The 14,428-nt window shown below is 45.5% G+C and overlaps 1 protein-coding gene across 1 annotated transcript in view; it reads left to right on the top strand.

Moving 5' to 3' along the window:
* Nucleotides 1–14,428, top strand: part of UTP20 (UTP20 small subunit processome component) — a 187,324-nt gene that overhangs the window by 151,115 nt on the left and 21,781 nt on the right. Inside the window, exons 48-55 of the mRNA XM_073545021.1 lie at nucleotides 3,455–3,571; nucleotides 6,011–6,181; nucleotides 6,901–7,029; nucleotides 8,242–8,352; nucleotides 8,432–8,511; nucleotides 12,013–12,082; nucleotides 12,429–12,611; nucleotides 14,289–14,420. Of these exons, the coding sequence (XP_073401122.1) occupies nucleotides 3,455–3,571; nucleotides 6,011–6,181; nucleotides 6,901–7,029; nucleotides 8,242–8,352; nucleotides 8,432–8,511; nucleotides 12,013–12,082; nucleotides 12,429–12,611; nucleotides 14,289–14,420 (993 nt within the window). The remainder of the gene's footprint in view (nucleotides 1–3,454; nucleotides 3,572–6,010; nucleotides 6,182–6,900; nucleotides 7,030–8,241; nucleotides 8,353–8,431; nucleotides 8,512–12,012; nucleotides 12,083–12,428; nucleotides 12,612–14,288; nucleotides 14,421–14,428) is intronic.

Here is a 14,428-nt window from a genome sequence, read left to right as displayed (position 1 = left end):
CTTACCAATCTGCCTTTTCAGGGAGCGCGTCTCTTCGGATCCCAGATGGATCAGATTATTAAGGACGCCACTGGAGGCACGAGTTCCCTCCTCCCTCAGTCCAAGCCTCGCAGACCTCCGCTAAAACGTCGGTTTCGGCCCTTTCGGACATTCCACCGTTTCAATACGGCAGACAACTTCTCTAACCAACAGAGAACGCAGGCATGCCAGGATAGAAAAAAGGCGTCTTTCAGACCCACTCCCTCCTGGCGATCTCACTCCTCCCAGGGCAGATCCTCCAGATCCAGATCTGGACAGTCCACATCAGCATGACTATCAACGAACCCCCGAGAGTCCTTCCCAATTGGGAGGTCGACGTCTTTTCTTCAGAGACGGCTGGCTTGCCTCAGTAGAGGACGCTTGGGTCAGGGAGGTGGTATCATCAGGATACAAGATAGAGTTCATTTCTCGTCCCCGGGATCGTTTCTTCGAGTCCCAACCTCCAAAGATCCTGCCTTAGTTCCGGGGTTCTTTGCGTCCATCGCCTCTCTCCTCACTTCCGGAGTGATCGTGCCCGTCTCCGAGTCAGAACGGTTCACAGGGTTTTACTCAAACCTGTTTGTGGTACCGAAAAAAGGCGGTACAGTTCGCCCCATCTTGGACCTCAAGTTACTCAACAAGACAGTCCGACTTCGTCATTTCCGAATGGAGTCTCTCGTCGGTAATCGCTTCCATGGAGACGCAGGAGTTCATGTGTTAAATAGACATTCAAGATGCCTATCTACATGTTCCCATATTCTCCGGCCATCAGAAATTCCTGCGATTCGCCAGGAACATTACCAATTCGTTGCACTGCCGTTCGATCTCGCCACCGCACCCAGAGTATTTACGAAGATCATGGCAGCGTTGATGGCCTTGTTGAGACTCAAAGGTCTCGTTCTTTTTCCGTACCTCGACGACATTCTGATCGAAGCTCCATCCTTTCATCAAGCTCGCCAAAGTCTTACCATCGTCCTCGACACCCTGTCCAATTTCGGGTGGCTCATCAACAAAAGGAAATCCTGCCTTTTTCCGACACAACGTTTTGTGTTTCTGGGTCTATTGTTCGGCACTCGTCTATCGAAGGTTTTCTCCCACAAGAAAAGATTTGCTCCCTGCAGCGGGATGTGCGAGCGCTGCATATCTTACGACTTACATCTCTCCGGACAACCATGAAAGTCCTGGGAAAGATGGTGGCAGCGACAGAGGCGGTCCCCTTTGCCCAATTTCACTCCAGACCCCTCCAACACGCCATACTGTCTCGGTGGAACAGGTCTGTTCTTTCCCTGGACCGCCCATTTCGTCTTTCATACCGGGTCAAGCAGTCCCTCAATTGGTGGCTGATGTCTCCTCTCATCTCCCTAGGACTGTCATTCCTTCCCATTCACTGGCAGATTGTGACAACGGATGCCAGCCTCCTCGGCCGGGGGCAGTGTTCCGCAGTCACACTGTTCAGGGTCGATGGTCGACAACTGGGCCGCCGATTTTCTCAGCCGCGAGGGTCTCGTGGCGGGAGAGTGGTCCCTACGTCCGGAGGTATTTCTTCAGCTTTGCCGTCGTTGGGGAACCCCGGACGTAGATCTGCTAGCTTCTCGCCTCAACAGGAAAGTCCCACAGTTTGTATCCAGGGCTCGAGATCCTCTCGCAGTGGGCGCCAGCGCTCTGGCCATTCCTTGGTCGCAGTTCAAGCTCCCCTACCTATTCCCTCCTCTGCCTCTTCTTCCCAGGCTGTTGAAGAAAATCAAGGCGGAAGGAATTCCAGTCATTCATCGCCCCGAATTGGCCCAGAAGGGCTTGGTTCACGGACATCGTCAACCTTCTCGCGGACGCCCCCTGGAAGCTTCCAGACAGGGCAGATCTGCTGTCTCAAGGTCCGATTTGCCACTCCAATTCTCAGCCACTCAATTTAACGGCGTGGCTGTTGAAACCGAGGTTTTGAAACGATCAGGCTTTTCGGATCGAGTTATTCATACTGTGATCCGGGCCAGAAAGCCATCGTCTTCCAAAGTTTATTACCGTACCTGGAAGGCCTATTTCACTTGGTGCGAGTCCACCGACATTCTGCCCATGCATTTTTCGCTCCCTTCTGTCCTGGCGTTTCTTCAGGCAGGGCTTGATGCAGGCCTTGCCCTCAGCTCTTTAAAAGGTCAAGTTTCGGCGCTGTCCATTTTATTTCAGAAGACGTTGGCCTCCCGTCCTCAGGTCAAAACCTTCCTTCTAGGAGTGGCTCATACGGCTCCTCCGTACCGAGCGCCCGTAGATCCTTGGGATCTTAATCTGGTTCTTGAGGCTCTGCAAGGTCCTCCCTTTGAACCTCTCAGGGAACTTTCCCCTATCCCTCCTTTCATGGAAAGTAGCCTTCCTAGTGGCCATCACCTCCATCCGGCGCGTGTCGGAATTGGCGGCCCTCTCTTGCCGCTCTCCTTTCTTGGTACTCCTCTAGGACAAGGTAGTTCTGCGGCCTCCGCCCGCTTTCCTTCTTAAAATGCTGTCCACTTTCCACCTGAATGAGGATACTGTTCTCCCGTCCTTTTGTCCGGGTCCAGCTCGTCCTCGGGACCGCTCCTTGAACGAGCTGGACTTGATCAGGGCGATGAAGGTCTACCTAGCTAGTACGACTTCTTTGCGGAAGACAGACTCTCTCTTCATCCTTCCAGATGGGGTGCAGAGAGGTCAGCCGGCCTCCAAAGCTACTATTGCTCGCTGGATCAGATCGGCAATTTTGGAGGCCTACCGGGTCAAACATCGATTGACCCCTCCGGGAATTAGAGCTCGCTCTACCCGGGCAGTGGGTACCTCCTGGACGGTGCGCCACAGAGCTTCCGCGCTGCAGCTTGCAAAGCTGCAACCTGGTCATCGGTTCACACATTTGTGAAATTCTACAAGGTCCACACCTACGCTTCGGCGGATGCCAGCCTAGGTAGAAGGATTCTGCAGGCAGCGGTGGTGAGTCCGCAGGCCTGATGGAAGTTTGCTTTCCCGCCCCAGGGACTGCTTTGGGACGTCCCATGGTCTCTGTGTCCCCCAATAAGGCGAATGAGAAAACAGGATTTTTGGGTTGCTTACCGTAAAATCTGTTTCTCTGAGCCTTCATTGGGGGACACAGCACCCTCCCATGTTCTGCAACTCCTGTTCTTATGTTTGTTGTTTATTTACAGTTGAGTTGTCTGTTCTGTTTTTCAATCTATTCTGTTACTTCTCCTACTGCTTTCTCACTAACTGAGGAATTTCCTGCCGGTCGGTGGGGTGTAAACTGCGGAGGAGGAGCTAACCCTTTTTTTGTGCATAGTGTCAGCCTCCTAGTGGCAGCAGCATACACCCATGGTCTCTGTGTCCCCCAATGAAGGCTCCGAGAAACAGATTTTACTGTAAGCAACCCAAAAATCCTGTTTTCAGTCTGAATTTGTTGATTTTTGCATTTTCTCTTACGATTTAGCTTCTACACCTGAGTCTGAGACGATCCAAAGTGAACTCCTCGGAGGAGCGTGCCCTGGAAATGCTGGATCCATTTGTTCAGATGTTGATAGACTGCCTGCAGGCGATGGACGTACAAGTTAGTATCTTCCCATCTGTGATTTCCATCTTTTCCATCCAAAGGAAAATCCTGCCCTTCCTGTTCTTGGTAACATACAGAATGTCGTAGATGAGGCAAATGGAAGGGAGCGAAATATATTCAGACTCTACAGAAAGTTCTGTGTGTGGAAATTAGTTTCCTTTGTCTGAATGGGGGGTGTTACTACCACCAGGCGCATGGATTTCTGTAGGCCCCATTAAATTGATGGTAACATTTTGTGGATTGGGTTTTCCATGTTCTAGTTAAGAAAAAAATGGCATAAGAAGAACTCCATAAAAGTGATACAGCTTTCCTGGTCAATGCTAGCCTCTACCTCCTATTCCCCTTGACACAATGACCCACCTCAGACAGTGATAGACTGAGCAATTATTTACTGTGTGTCCAACCAAAAAGTAAAAATGGGGTGTTCATTCTTGGAGCAAGGCAACGAGAAGTGAAGTGAATTCACTTTTTGTGCAATTTAGTCTTTTTATTTAAAAAAAAAAAAAAAAAGTTTTTAGCTGGACAAGCTCCTCAAGGCTAATTGCAGTTTTTTTTTTTTTTTTAATTCAAAACCTGTCAGCAGGTCCCCCTCTTCACCCTTAAACTGTTTTATACGTGCATATAGCTCTGTCAAAGAAATTGCCAGAAATACCTTTACATGGCCAGTCTGTTCCTCACTTAAGGGGGTTTTACATATAGCGATATCGCTAGCAATATTGCTAAAGCATCACTGATTTGGTGTCGCAGCAGCGATACTAGCGATATCGCTATGTGTGATACTTGCCTCCGACCGGCTCCCCTGCTGTCTGACATTGATCGCGCAGCTCCATTTCTCGTCGGGCGCTTCCTGCTGGTGCCGATGAGCGACGCTGGACGCGGGCGGGAGGACGTCAGGATTGCCGCGACTCTGAAAGGTAAGTAATGACCGTTGTATCGCTGCTGCATCGCTGTGAGATCTGCCTGTTTGGCAGCTCACTAGCGACCATTTAGCGATTCACCAGCGATCCTGACCGGGTCATATCGTTGTCGGGATCGCTGGTGCATCGCTAAATGTAAAGGGGCCTTTACTGAGAAGTCAGTGATTGAATTGATAAGCAAATGAGGCTGTATATCTGAAGTCTCCAGCTCTATTCCCCACCCAGCCCCATCTCTTTTGATGACTAATTTCCTGAAGTCGCACAGAATTGAGGCCATCAGTCAAGCAGGAAGAGGTCACGGTGCTGGATAGGGAACAGAGCTGGAGTGACAGAGGCTTCATATCTACAGCCTCATTTGCATGTCAGTTCAAAAGCAGAATTCTCAGTAATGGAGGAATGGACTGGCCATCTAAAGGTATTGCTGGACTTGACTTTGAAAACGCTTCATACGTGTACATAAATAGTTTGGATGGGTGAAATCCTGCGATTCCCTTTTAAATAGTTGTTTGAAAAAGTGCAGATATTCTTTCAAATAAAATCACGTATAGCCTTTAGAGATGTTTAATGTGTGTGACTAATCTGGAAACCGTGGCAATGTTCTTAGCACAGTGCATAAAACAGACCTGTGGGATCGGGAGCAAGTTTTGGGTGAAGTTGGAGCTGGTGAATAAAATTGTATCTACTTTAGCTTAAAAAAACAAAGTTGAATTCAGACAAGTTTGAAACGGTAATATAAATATATTCTCTATTAATCGTATTCTCCTGCAAGGAGTTTGTGTGCTCTCCCTGTGTTTGCGTAGGTTTCTGCCAGGTTCTCGGGTTTCCTCCCACATTCCAAAGACATACTGATAGAGATTCTAGATTGTGAGCCCCAGCGGGGACAGTGCCAATAATGTCTGTAAAGCGCTGGGGAATTACTGGCGCTATATAAATGTGTAAAATAATAATAAAGAGCACTGTAGGGGGTACAGTGATGTTACTATTTTACTACAGTCAAAGTGTAGAAAAATGTGCCAAATTCATTAGTAAAGCCTTGGCTTACTGACCCGACCACCTTGCTATAAAAATTCTGAACATAATGTTTAAAAGAAATGCGATGATTAGTCAGTCTCTATTTTCCTAAAGCAGAGACCTGAAGCTATTCTCATTGCTCTGTATTATGAAGGACCTGCTCATTCTAATATCTAATGTGCTGTCCTCATGATTACCGTATCTGTGATAGGAACTTCTGTCCGCTCCCCTTTTGCCCCACATCTCCCTAACCTCATACAGGAACTCCCATTGACTTAGCCATGTAATTTCGAAGGGGGGGGTCACCATTTTATCACCTTACCTAGCTGCGGAGGTGTACACCATGAATTTGTGAATAGAAAGGAAAATATAAGCTAAATTATATATTGAGGGACTTGTGACAGAGTGAATAAAAAAAGACCCAATACAGCTTTAATGTGTGGGCTTTGTGTTTGTTTTCTGGCTTCTATACTGTAGCTGAATACAAGATCTGATGCTTTCTGTGCAGGTGATCACAGGTTCTTTGCAATCTCTCATCTGGATCTTGAAGTTTCCTTTACCGTCTGTCCATAAGAACACGGAGCAAATGATTAAGCAGCTTTTCCTTTTGCTGAAAGACTATGCTAAAGCAGGAGTAGCCAGAGGGCAGAATTTTCACCTGGTGGTTAGTTGTTTTAAGGTAAGTGCTGCAAACCTCCATGTAGACACTATGGTTTGTATACTACTTAAAAGGAACATATAGGAGCAAACCTCTTGCCTGAGTTAGATGGAAGGCCACTCTAATACTTTGCTATAATTCTGGCATCTTAACAGGTTAAATTTAACCTGTCATGTTGCAAAAGGCATCTGATCTCCAGGTAGAATGTTCTAGATCAGGAGGAGCTGATCAGATTGATATGTATAAAGTGCTTTTTATTCATCGAAATCCCTTCAATTCTATGTATGAGTCCAGTGGGCAGTCCTATTTAGTGGTTGCGAGTCTCCCCTGTATGACTGTGCATGCAGAGTTAGCTGTCAGTCACTGCTAGGACCGCCCACTGGACTCCTAGATAAACGCCAAACGTTTCAATTTATAGTATGCAAGTTCTAATGAATCCTTTTCTACAAACTATATATTCTGCTCATCTTCTCCTTGGTTACACCATGCTGTATACAGATCGGCTGCATCTACAATGTGACAGATTCCCTTAAATTCTATTGATATCGCTTTGTTTGACTTTAATGAGTACATTCTCAAACAGTAGTTCTCAGTGTGATTAAGGTGCCAGTCTGACACTTGATTATATATGTAATGTAGAGGTGAGTGGGGCGGAAGAGATGCTAGAGTCACTGTGTATATGCAGTGGGCAACTATCTTGTAAATTGTCAATAATCCATGACACGTGATCTGTCCTGCAGTGTGTTACCACTTTGGTGCGACAAATGAAGGGAGCGATTACTGAGAAGCAGTTACAGGTCTTACTGGGATATGCAGAGGAAGATCTTTACGATTCATCACGTCAGGCCACAGCTTTTGGATTGTTGAAAGTAAGTTATTACCAGACTGTCTGCAATTCCTTTTCAATTTGTAGTAAATTTCACATCTAACGTTACCGTATGCTTTACTGCCTGTAATTGGGGGAACCCTCCAGTTACAACCCTGATAGCTGGGCTTCCAAGAAGACTTCTAAATGCAGCCGTTTATGGCAGTGTGCAGACAGGTTGTAGGCACACCACATTTCTGACATAGCAGGTTTACAAAAATAACCTATGACCTAGTGACCATTTAGATGAATGGACTCCATGTGATATCCGAATGGCCTGAGTGCATTAGAGCTGGAGCTGCTCCTACAGAGTGGGGATGATGTCCACATCACCTAAGTAGGTCATCTACACAAGGATTATCTGTATATGATAATCCGGTTTTGTCCCATAGAGCTATATTGTCGCCGCACCGTGCCGGATGGGTATGCGGCGCATTCAGTTTTTGTCGGATACGACAAGAAGTAGCCATCCGGCGTCTGCAAAAAACGTTTGCTGCAACGTTTTTTTGACAGCGCCGGACCGGTTTTTCTCACAGCGCATGCGCGAAGACTGTGAATCTCCCGCTGCTCTTTAAAATGTGGGCGCCACCGTATCCGGCCACACAGGCATCCGGTGTCTCCGGCACATCCCGGATCCGCCCCTACGGCTTTTCGCCGCACGGAGCCGTAGACACAAAGCTGGATGTGTGAAAGAAGCCGAACAGCCACCAGACATGCAGCCACGGAGGCTCAAACATATTTTTCAATCGCTTCGAAGACACTTGGTTAGCACTTGAGCATGCTCACGTAACACCTTATCCAAGCTTGATCGCTCATCACTAATATAAACCCATTCTGATTTCTGATTCTGGAAGTAAAGGTAATTTAATGCTTGGTTTGGTAGATGAGTACATAAATTTTCTATAATCAAATGTTCTCTAACAATTTTCGATTTAAAAAAATTGTTTAATCACTTGCATTATTTTATGGGTTTTAGACCGTTCTTTACCTTAGTAAATGGCCCTGGGTCAGCAGAAATGGGGGCTTGGCTTACCATGTGACCAGAAGGACCACTACTCCATTTTATTGACAACTAATAAGTGGTGTAAAATTCGACTAGACCGTTCCAAGAAACATCAGATTCAACAAACGGCAAGAAACGCTTTATTAAATCTGGCACATTATAAGACTGTCTAGTACTGTCTAACAGTTAGTGTTAATAAATGCACCCTATTAGGCTATCGTGTATCGAAAACTTCTTGTTCCTGAGATGGATGAGGTGATGAAGAAAGTAGCAAAATTAGCAGTGACTGCCCAGAGTGACCCAGTCAGAGTCCAGTGTCGTCAGGTGAGTGCCACTTTGAATCCCAAGATGCTTTTGCTGCAGATGTGCTTCCAAATACATCCTTTCTCGATTCCCCTTCCAGATATACCTCAGCTATTTGCTGGACTATCCACTTGGAGAAAAGCTCAAAGTCAACTTGGAATTTATCATTGCACAATTAAAGTAAGTTGTTTCTTCTATCATAGTATGGAATCTGAAATTATGCCAACTCCCCTAGAGATAAGTGAATAGTGTTTCATGACCTTTGTTCAGTGGCCACATCAGTATTTCCTTGGCCATGGGAGGCCTGCGTGCTGCTTCCTACCTACCATCATCACCAAGGCCTCTTCTGGTTTGTAGGCCCTGCGGCGATGTCATGTGTGTCTACAAATCAGAAGAGGACCTGTGGATTCTGGCAGGTAGAAGACTCCCGTAGGAGACTCTGGCAGGATTACTGCGATGGCCGCTGGACCATGGTGTTTCAGATTTATTCATATTTTTTCTAGAAATCAAGTGACATTTATTAATCCTTTCAATAAGCGGCATCTAGAAACAAGTAATATTTGCCTGCAATCATAAAAGTAGACTAAACCTCTTTTATGTCCAATGTTTCATCTACTTTTCTCAGAATTATTCTCACGTTCTAGTGTATTTGGTGTTCAGAGTGGCGAGGGAGACCAAAAGACCGACTGTACATAGTAGCCCACGTCTATCATTTTGTGTGCTTAGTTTTTTAGCATCTTACTGCAAAATGTTCTGTGTTCACTACTTGTTAACCGTTTCACCATTCATGGTCCTAGTATACTACTTAGCCAGGATTTAGACACATGTTAAGAAGAGCTTTTTGACGTAACCCAATAATGCGTCCCATTTCTACAGACTTAGGCCGGTTTCACATTTGCGCTTTATAGCGCAGCGACGGACTGCGCACGGCCGCCGCTAAGCCCCGCCCTCTGCCGTCTCCGTGCCCGCCTCATCCGGTCATCGCCGCCTACTAGCATGATGCTGCATTCGGCGCACACGGGCGCACCTTCAAAAGTGCGCAGCGCACGGCAAAATCCTGCTAGCGCACGATCTGCGCACCCTATGCTAAAGATAGAGTACGCAGATCGCAAGCGTCCATGTGCGCTAGTAGGCGGCGATGACCGGATGGGGCCGGCAGGGAGCTGGCAGGGGGCGGGGCTTAGTGGCGGCCGTGCGCAGGCCGTCGCTGCGCTATAAAGCGCAAATGTGAAACCGGCCTTATATGCTGTTCACTCATAGATCACAGATTGCACAGGCAGGCAAACTTGTGTAAATAAATTTTCCTTGCTTTCACATTTTGTAAAATAATTGTCAGCTATTGGATTGTGTAGCGGAATGGAGGGTTGTGTAGGTGCCCATGCACCCGAAATGGCTATTTCTCCCGACACTCACTCATGGACTTTTGGCTCGGCCAAGTGTTCATGCATTTTTAGTAGTTGAGGAGGAAGAGAAGACATAAGGTTTTTGAGTTCAAATTGAAAATGATCCATCCATATCTTCCCCCAAATCATCTAAAGTGGGAGTCATAAGCCGGACACCCCGACCATACACATTACATGGTTTGCATTTCCTGCCAAAATCTGCACATTCTGTCTACTTTAATCAAATGTGTATTTGGACCTTTATACTTGATGTATAACATAGTAGATAATCTCCTGAAATATAGCATAATGCCTGACGTTACAGTGAATGGGGATGGACAGAATATGGCTAAACAGAGTTTCTCGTTCGCCTTATTGGGGGACACAGAGACCATGGGTGTATGCTGCTGCCACTAGGAGGCTGACACTATGCACAAAAAAAGTTAGCTCCTCCTCCGCATGGCTAAACAGAGTATCAAGGGTGTGTGCACACGTTGCGGATTCGTGTGCAGATCCGCAGCAGATTTGCCTCTACAGATCCCCTGCAGATTCGCAAGTGATGTGCAGTACAATGTTACGCTATGGAAAATAAAAACCGCTGCGGAAAATTACGCCGGAAACGCTGCGGTTTATTTTCCACATCATGTCAATTCTTTGTGTGGATTCCACAGCGTTTTTACATGCATTCCATTATAGGAATCCGCAGTTGTAAAAACGCAGGCCAAATCCCTAGACAATCTACAGGTAAAACGCAGGCATTTTGACCTGCAGATTCCACGCGGAAAAATCCACACACAAGTCTGCAACGTGTGCACATTCCTTAAAAAAGTTATCCACTACTTGGACAACTTCTGCTCATACCCCATTCTTGGTGCACAGTGTCATTCCCGCGGTGTTGGCACTCCGTCTCCCAGGGCTCCCATGCTGTTGTCACACATGGAGCTGGCGTCACTGCTCCGGCCTCGTTTCGAATTGAGCAGGAAGAGGAAGTCGGAGATCAGATGCAGCCTGGACTTCCTCTTCATGTCTGATTTGTCCGAAGGCGGAGTTAATGACACCAGCACTGATTGGGCGCCAGCATCACGTGACACACCAATTACACACGAGCCCTGGGACCGTAAGTACCAAAAATGCAGGAACAGTGCCTGCACAAGAAGTGGCTTTATTATTTTACCTGTGACAAACATTTTGGTCAAGAAGGGGTTGTCCTAGTAGTGGACAACCCCTTTATAGGGAATCTGTTGCCTTCTGAGAGCAGCATGATATAGGGGCAGAGACCCCTGATTCCAGCAATGTATGATTTTTCTTATTTGCTGTAGCTTTAATAAAATCCTTGTTTTATTTGCTGCAGGTCTTCCAGTTCTCTGAATGCTGAGCTCTGTATAACCACAGCCACATCACTGACTAGCAGCGGTGTACACTGTGCATAGGCAGAAAGCTGTTAGTGGTGGGTGCGGGGGTTATACAGAGCTCCTGAATATAGAAGACAACATAGCAGAAGATTTACTAGTGATCTAGTGACACTCTCCTGCTTATAAAATAGTGATTTTATAAAAACTCTAGAAAGCAGCTCAGTAACTGACTCCTCTCTGAAATTAGGGTGTTTGTCTCTACGTTATGTACGGTGCCAAGATCCTCCTTGTGACAGATTCCCTTGAAGTGGGTGGAAATAAAGATGGATTGCTAATTGCCTATGTATGGGGTCAGTGAGACTGACTCCTGTATTACATTTTTTAGGAAATGGTATCCATAAACTGTTGCTGCTCTCAGAAAAAGGGATATCACTCTCACTCTGTTCCATATTACCTTTTTATTGTGCTTAGTTTCTCTCATTTTTACATGAATAACAGGAAAACGATCATGTGCTAAAGCCATTTGCTATGTGATATCGTAGGTTTATGGTGCAGCTTATATTTGTGGTTCATTATACAAGTGTGAAAGTGACACCATTAAATTGCTAATGGGCACAAATCAAATTGCTTTCTGTGGAATATGATCCAATTATACAGTGTGTGCGTTGCGTGCACACTGCGTCTTCTCTCATTTCTGTAGTTTATGGTGGGGATGAGTGTAATGTTTGCTTTGACATTGCCAACCTATAAAACACCGGTGTGAATATTGGAATTGGTGATGATGCCCCTGATAAAATGAAATCCATTTCCTCGCTATCATCTATGTATAGATTTTAGCATGCCATTAGTACGATAAAGCACATTACCTTTCTTTGTGACTTAGTTATATTTACAGTCATCTTTTTATCCCTGTAGCCAACATGTTTTGTGTTTGTCTTTCTGCCTAGTTATGAGTATGAAACCGGCCGGGAGTCTGCCTTGGAAATGGTTGCTTATCTGTTCCAGACCTTTCCAGTGGTAAGTTGATTAGGGTTTGCGTATTTTTTATTTTTGCAGAGAGACAACCTTTCTGACAGTGACACACGCCATTTTGACACATCGAATGGTAACGCCCAATTGTCATTTTATTCGTTCATTTAAGTATCCAGGAGAAATCAGAGGGAACGGCAAAATACAAAGTTTTTAAAAGACACAGGTATTTCCTAAAACAGACCTGTATTGCATTTGGATGCCGAAGTGTACGCTGGCTGAATAAAATCCCCTCCCAAATTTATTTAGAATATATGATTGTGTCAATGACTGCTCAAGTGTTAAAAAAAAAACAAAAAAAAAACAACTCCTTGCTCTTTTTTTTGTTCACCAGGCGATACTTGATGTATACTGTGGACTCATGTTTGTGCCCCTTGCGTTGATGATGGTGAATGATGATTCCTCAAAGTGTAAGAAAATGGCCGCCTTGGCAGTAAAAGCCCTTCTTGGAAAAGTGAGCAGTCAGCAGAAGGACTTGATGTTCTCACTTGCTACACAATGGCTAAATAATAATAAGGTAATTGCAAAGATTTACATCCTATGTTAGTTAAAAAAATTTTTTTCCCCAATTATTACCTATTCACAGACTAGTTGATATCCTGGATTTCAAGGAACCCCACCAATTAATAATAATAAAAAAGTTTCTTCTCCTTTTTTTCTGTGTTGATGGCATAGAATCTTAATCAGATTTCCATTTTAGGCTAGGGTGGAGGTGAATTATTTAATAGTTCACACCTGTTGGTAAAAAATATGTCGTATTCTGTTTTCCGTTGCTCTTTGCACCTTTTTGAAAAAATGGACTAGTCGCACATAGTGTGGCGTCTCCCTTGACCCAACTAGTTTGCCATGATTTTGGGTAAGTTATAGCTTTTATCCATCTGAGCTCATAGCATTGAAAATCTTCTTTTAATCTGCCACTAGCCATATATTTTTCTAAAGCCAACATGTTAGGACTTCAGAGCAGTTTTAAAAAGTATTTGCTCCTTTACACCTCCATAGAGTGTGATGACCGTTGTTCTAAAACAGCCTGACAATCTTAGTAATGTTTTACTTAGCCATACTATACAAAGGGTCAGTGTATCCAAAGGCTTAGGCTATGTGCCCACGTTGCAGAAGTGCTGCGGAATTGTCCGCATTTCTGCAACGCCCCGCAGCGGGTAAAATGCATGCAGAATTCGCATGCGTTTACCCGCAAAACCCAAGCGCTATGCAAGCATTTTTCGCTTTTCCAAGCGATTTGAAGCATCGCTTGGAAAAGTGATTGACAGGTTGGTGACACTTTTCAAGCATAGTGCTTGACCAGTGTGACCAACTTTTTACTATTGATGCTGCCTATGCAGCATCAATAGTAAAAGAATGTTAAAAATAATAAAAAAAAAGTAAAATATAGGGATATACTTACCCTCTGTCGACCGCGACGTCATCAGAGGTCATTCTCGCAATGCATCCCTGGGAACGGAACTTGCCGGCAGGGCCGCTGAGGACTCCGGGGGCCGACAGAGGATAAGTATATCCCTATTTTTTATTTTAATTCTATTTTTTACAGGAATATGGTACCCAGGGCCTGGTGGAGAGTCTCCTCTCCTCCGGACCCTGGGCACCATCCGCACATGAAGCGCTCACTTTACACATGGTGGGCATGGCCACATGCGTAAAGTGAGCGTTTCAGTGCAATCCTATGGTGGAGGAATCGCCGCGATTCAGTAGAATTAATGCACATTCTGCGGACTTTACCGCTATGCGATTCCGCAGCGGAATAATCTGCAGCATGGGCACAGCAACTGCGGGATTGCATGGGATGCATTTTAACTAGCGTTTGCCGCTGCGGAAACGCTTAAAAAACGCAATGTGGGCACACAGCCTTAGCCTGCAGAAGGCCACATGCACAAGCCGAAGGGCATTTCCCCCATGCAATACAGCTCCTATCCCTACGAGTTGCTTTGTGCCTGGGGTTTGGTATAGGTCATGGTCATGTCGTCCATGTAGACACTGCTGTCGGAGCGCCAACAGTCCTGTCAAGTTATTGTAATGGTTTAGGTCATGGTCATGTCATCCATGTAGACACTGCTGTCGGAGCGCCAACAGTCCTGTCAAGTTATTGTAATGGTTTGTAGCCCACCTTTCTTTCCAGTCTTTCTGCATTGCATAGTTCTAAAAATAAAATGTCTGATTCATTTCTTCTTCTCTCCCTCAGTCCTCCCACAAGAGGTTGGGAGCTCTGACCTGTGGATTGTTTGTTGAAGTTGAAGGAGTTGAATTTGAGCAGAGACTTAAACCTGTTCTCTCAAAGATTGAAAGCGAGATGAACCCTATTAACTTTGAGGATGTAAGTAT

This window comes from Dendrobates tinctorius, unplaced genomic scaffold (assembly GCF_039654945.1).
Source record: "Dendrobates tinctorius isolate UK_male_01 unplaced genomic scaffold, ASM3965494v1 ptg000139l, whole genome shotgun sequence".
Classification (NCBI taxonomy): domain Eukaryota; kingdom Metazoa; phylum Chordata; class Amphibia; order Anura; family Dendrobatidae; genus Dendrobates; species Dendrobates tinctorius.
Note: the sequence above shows the minus strand (reverse complement) of the source record. Positions and strands in the feature narration are given on the sequence as shown.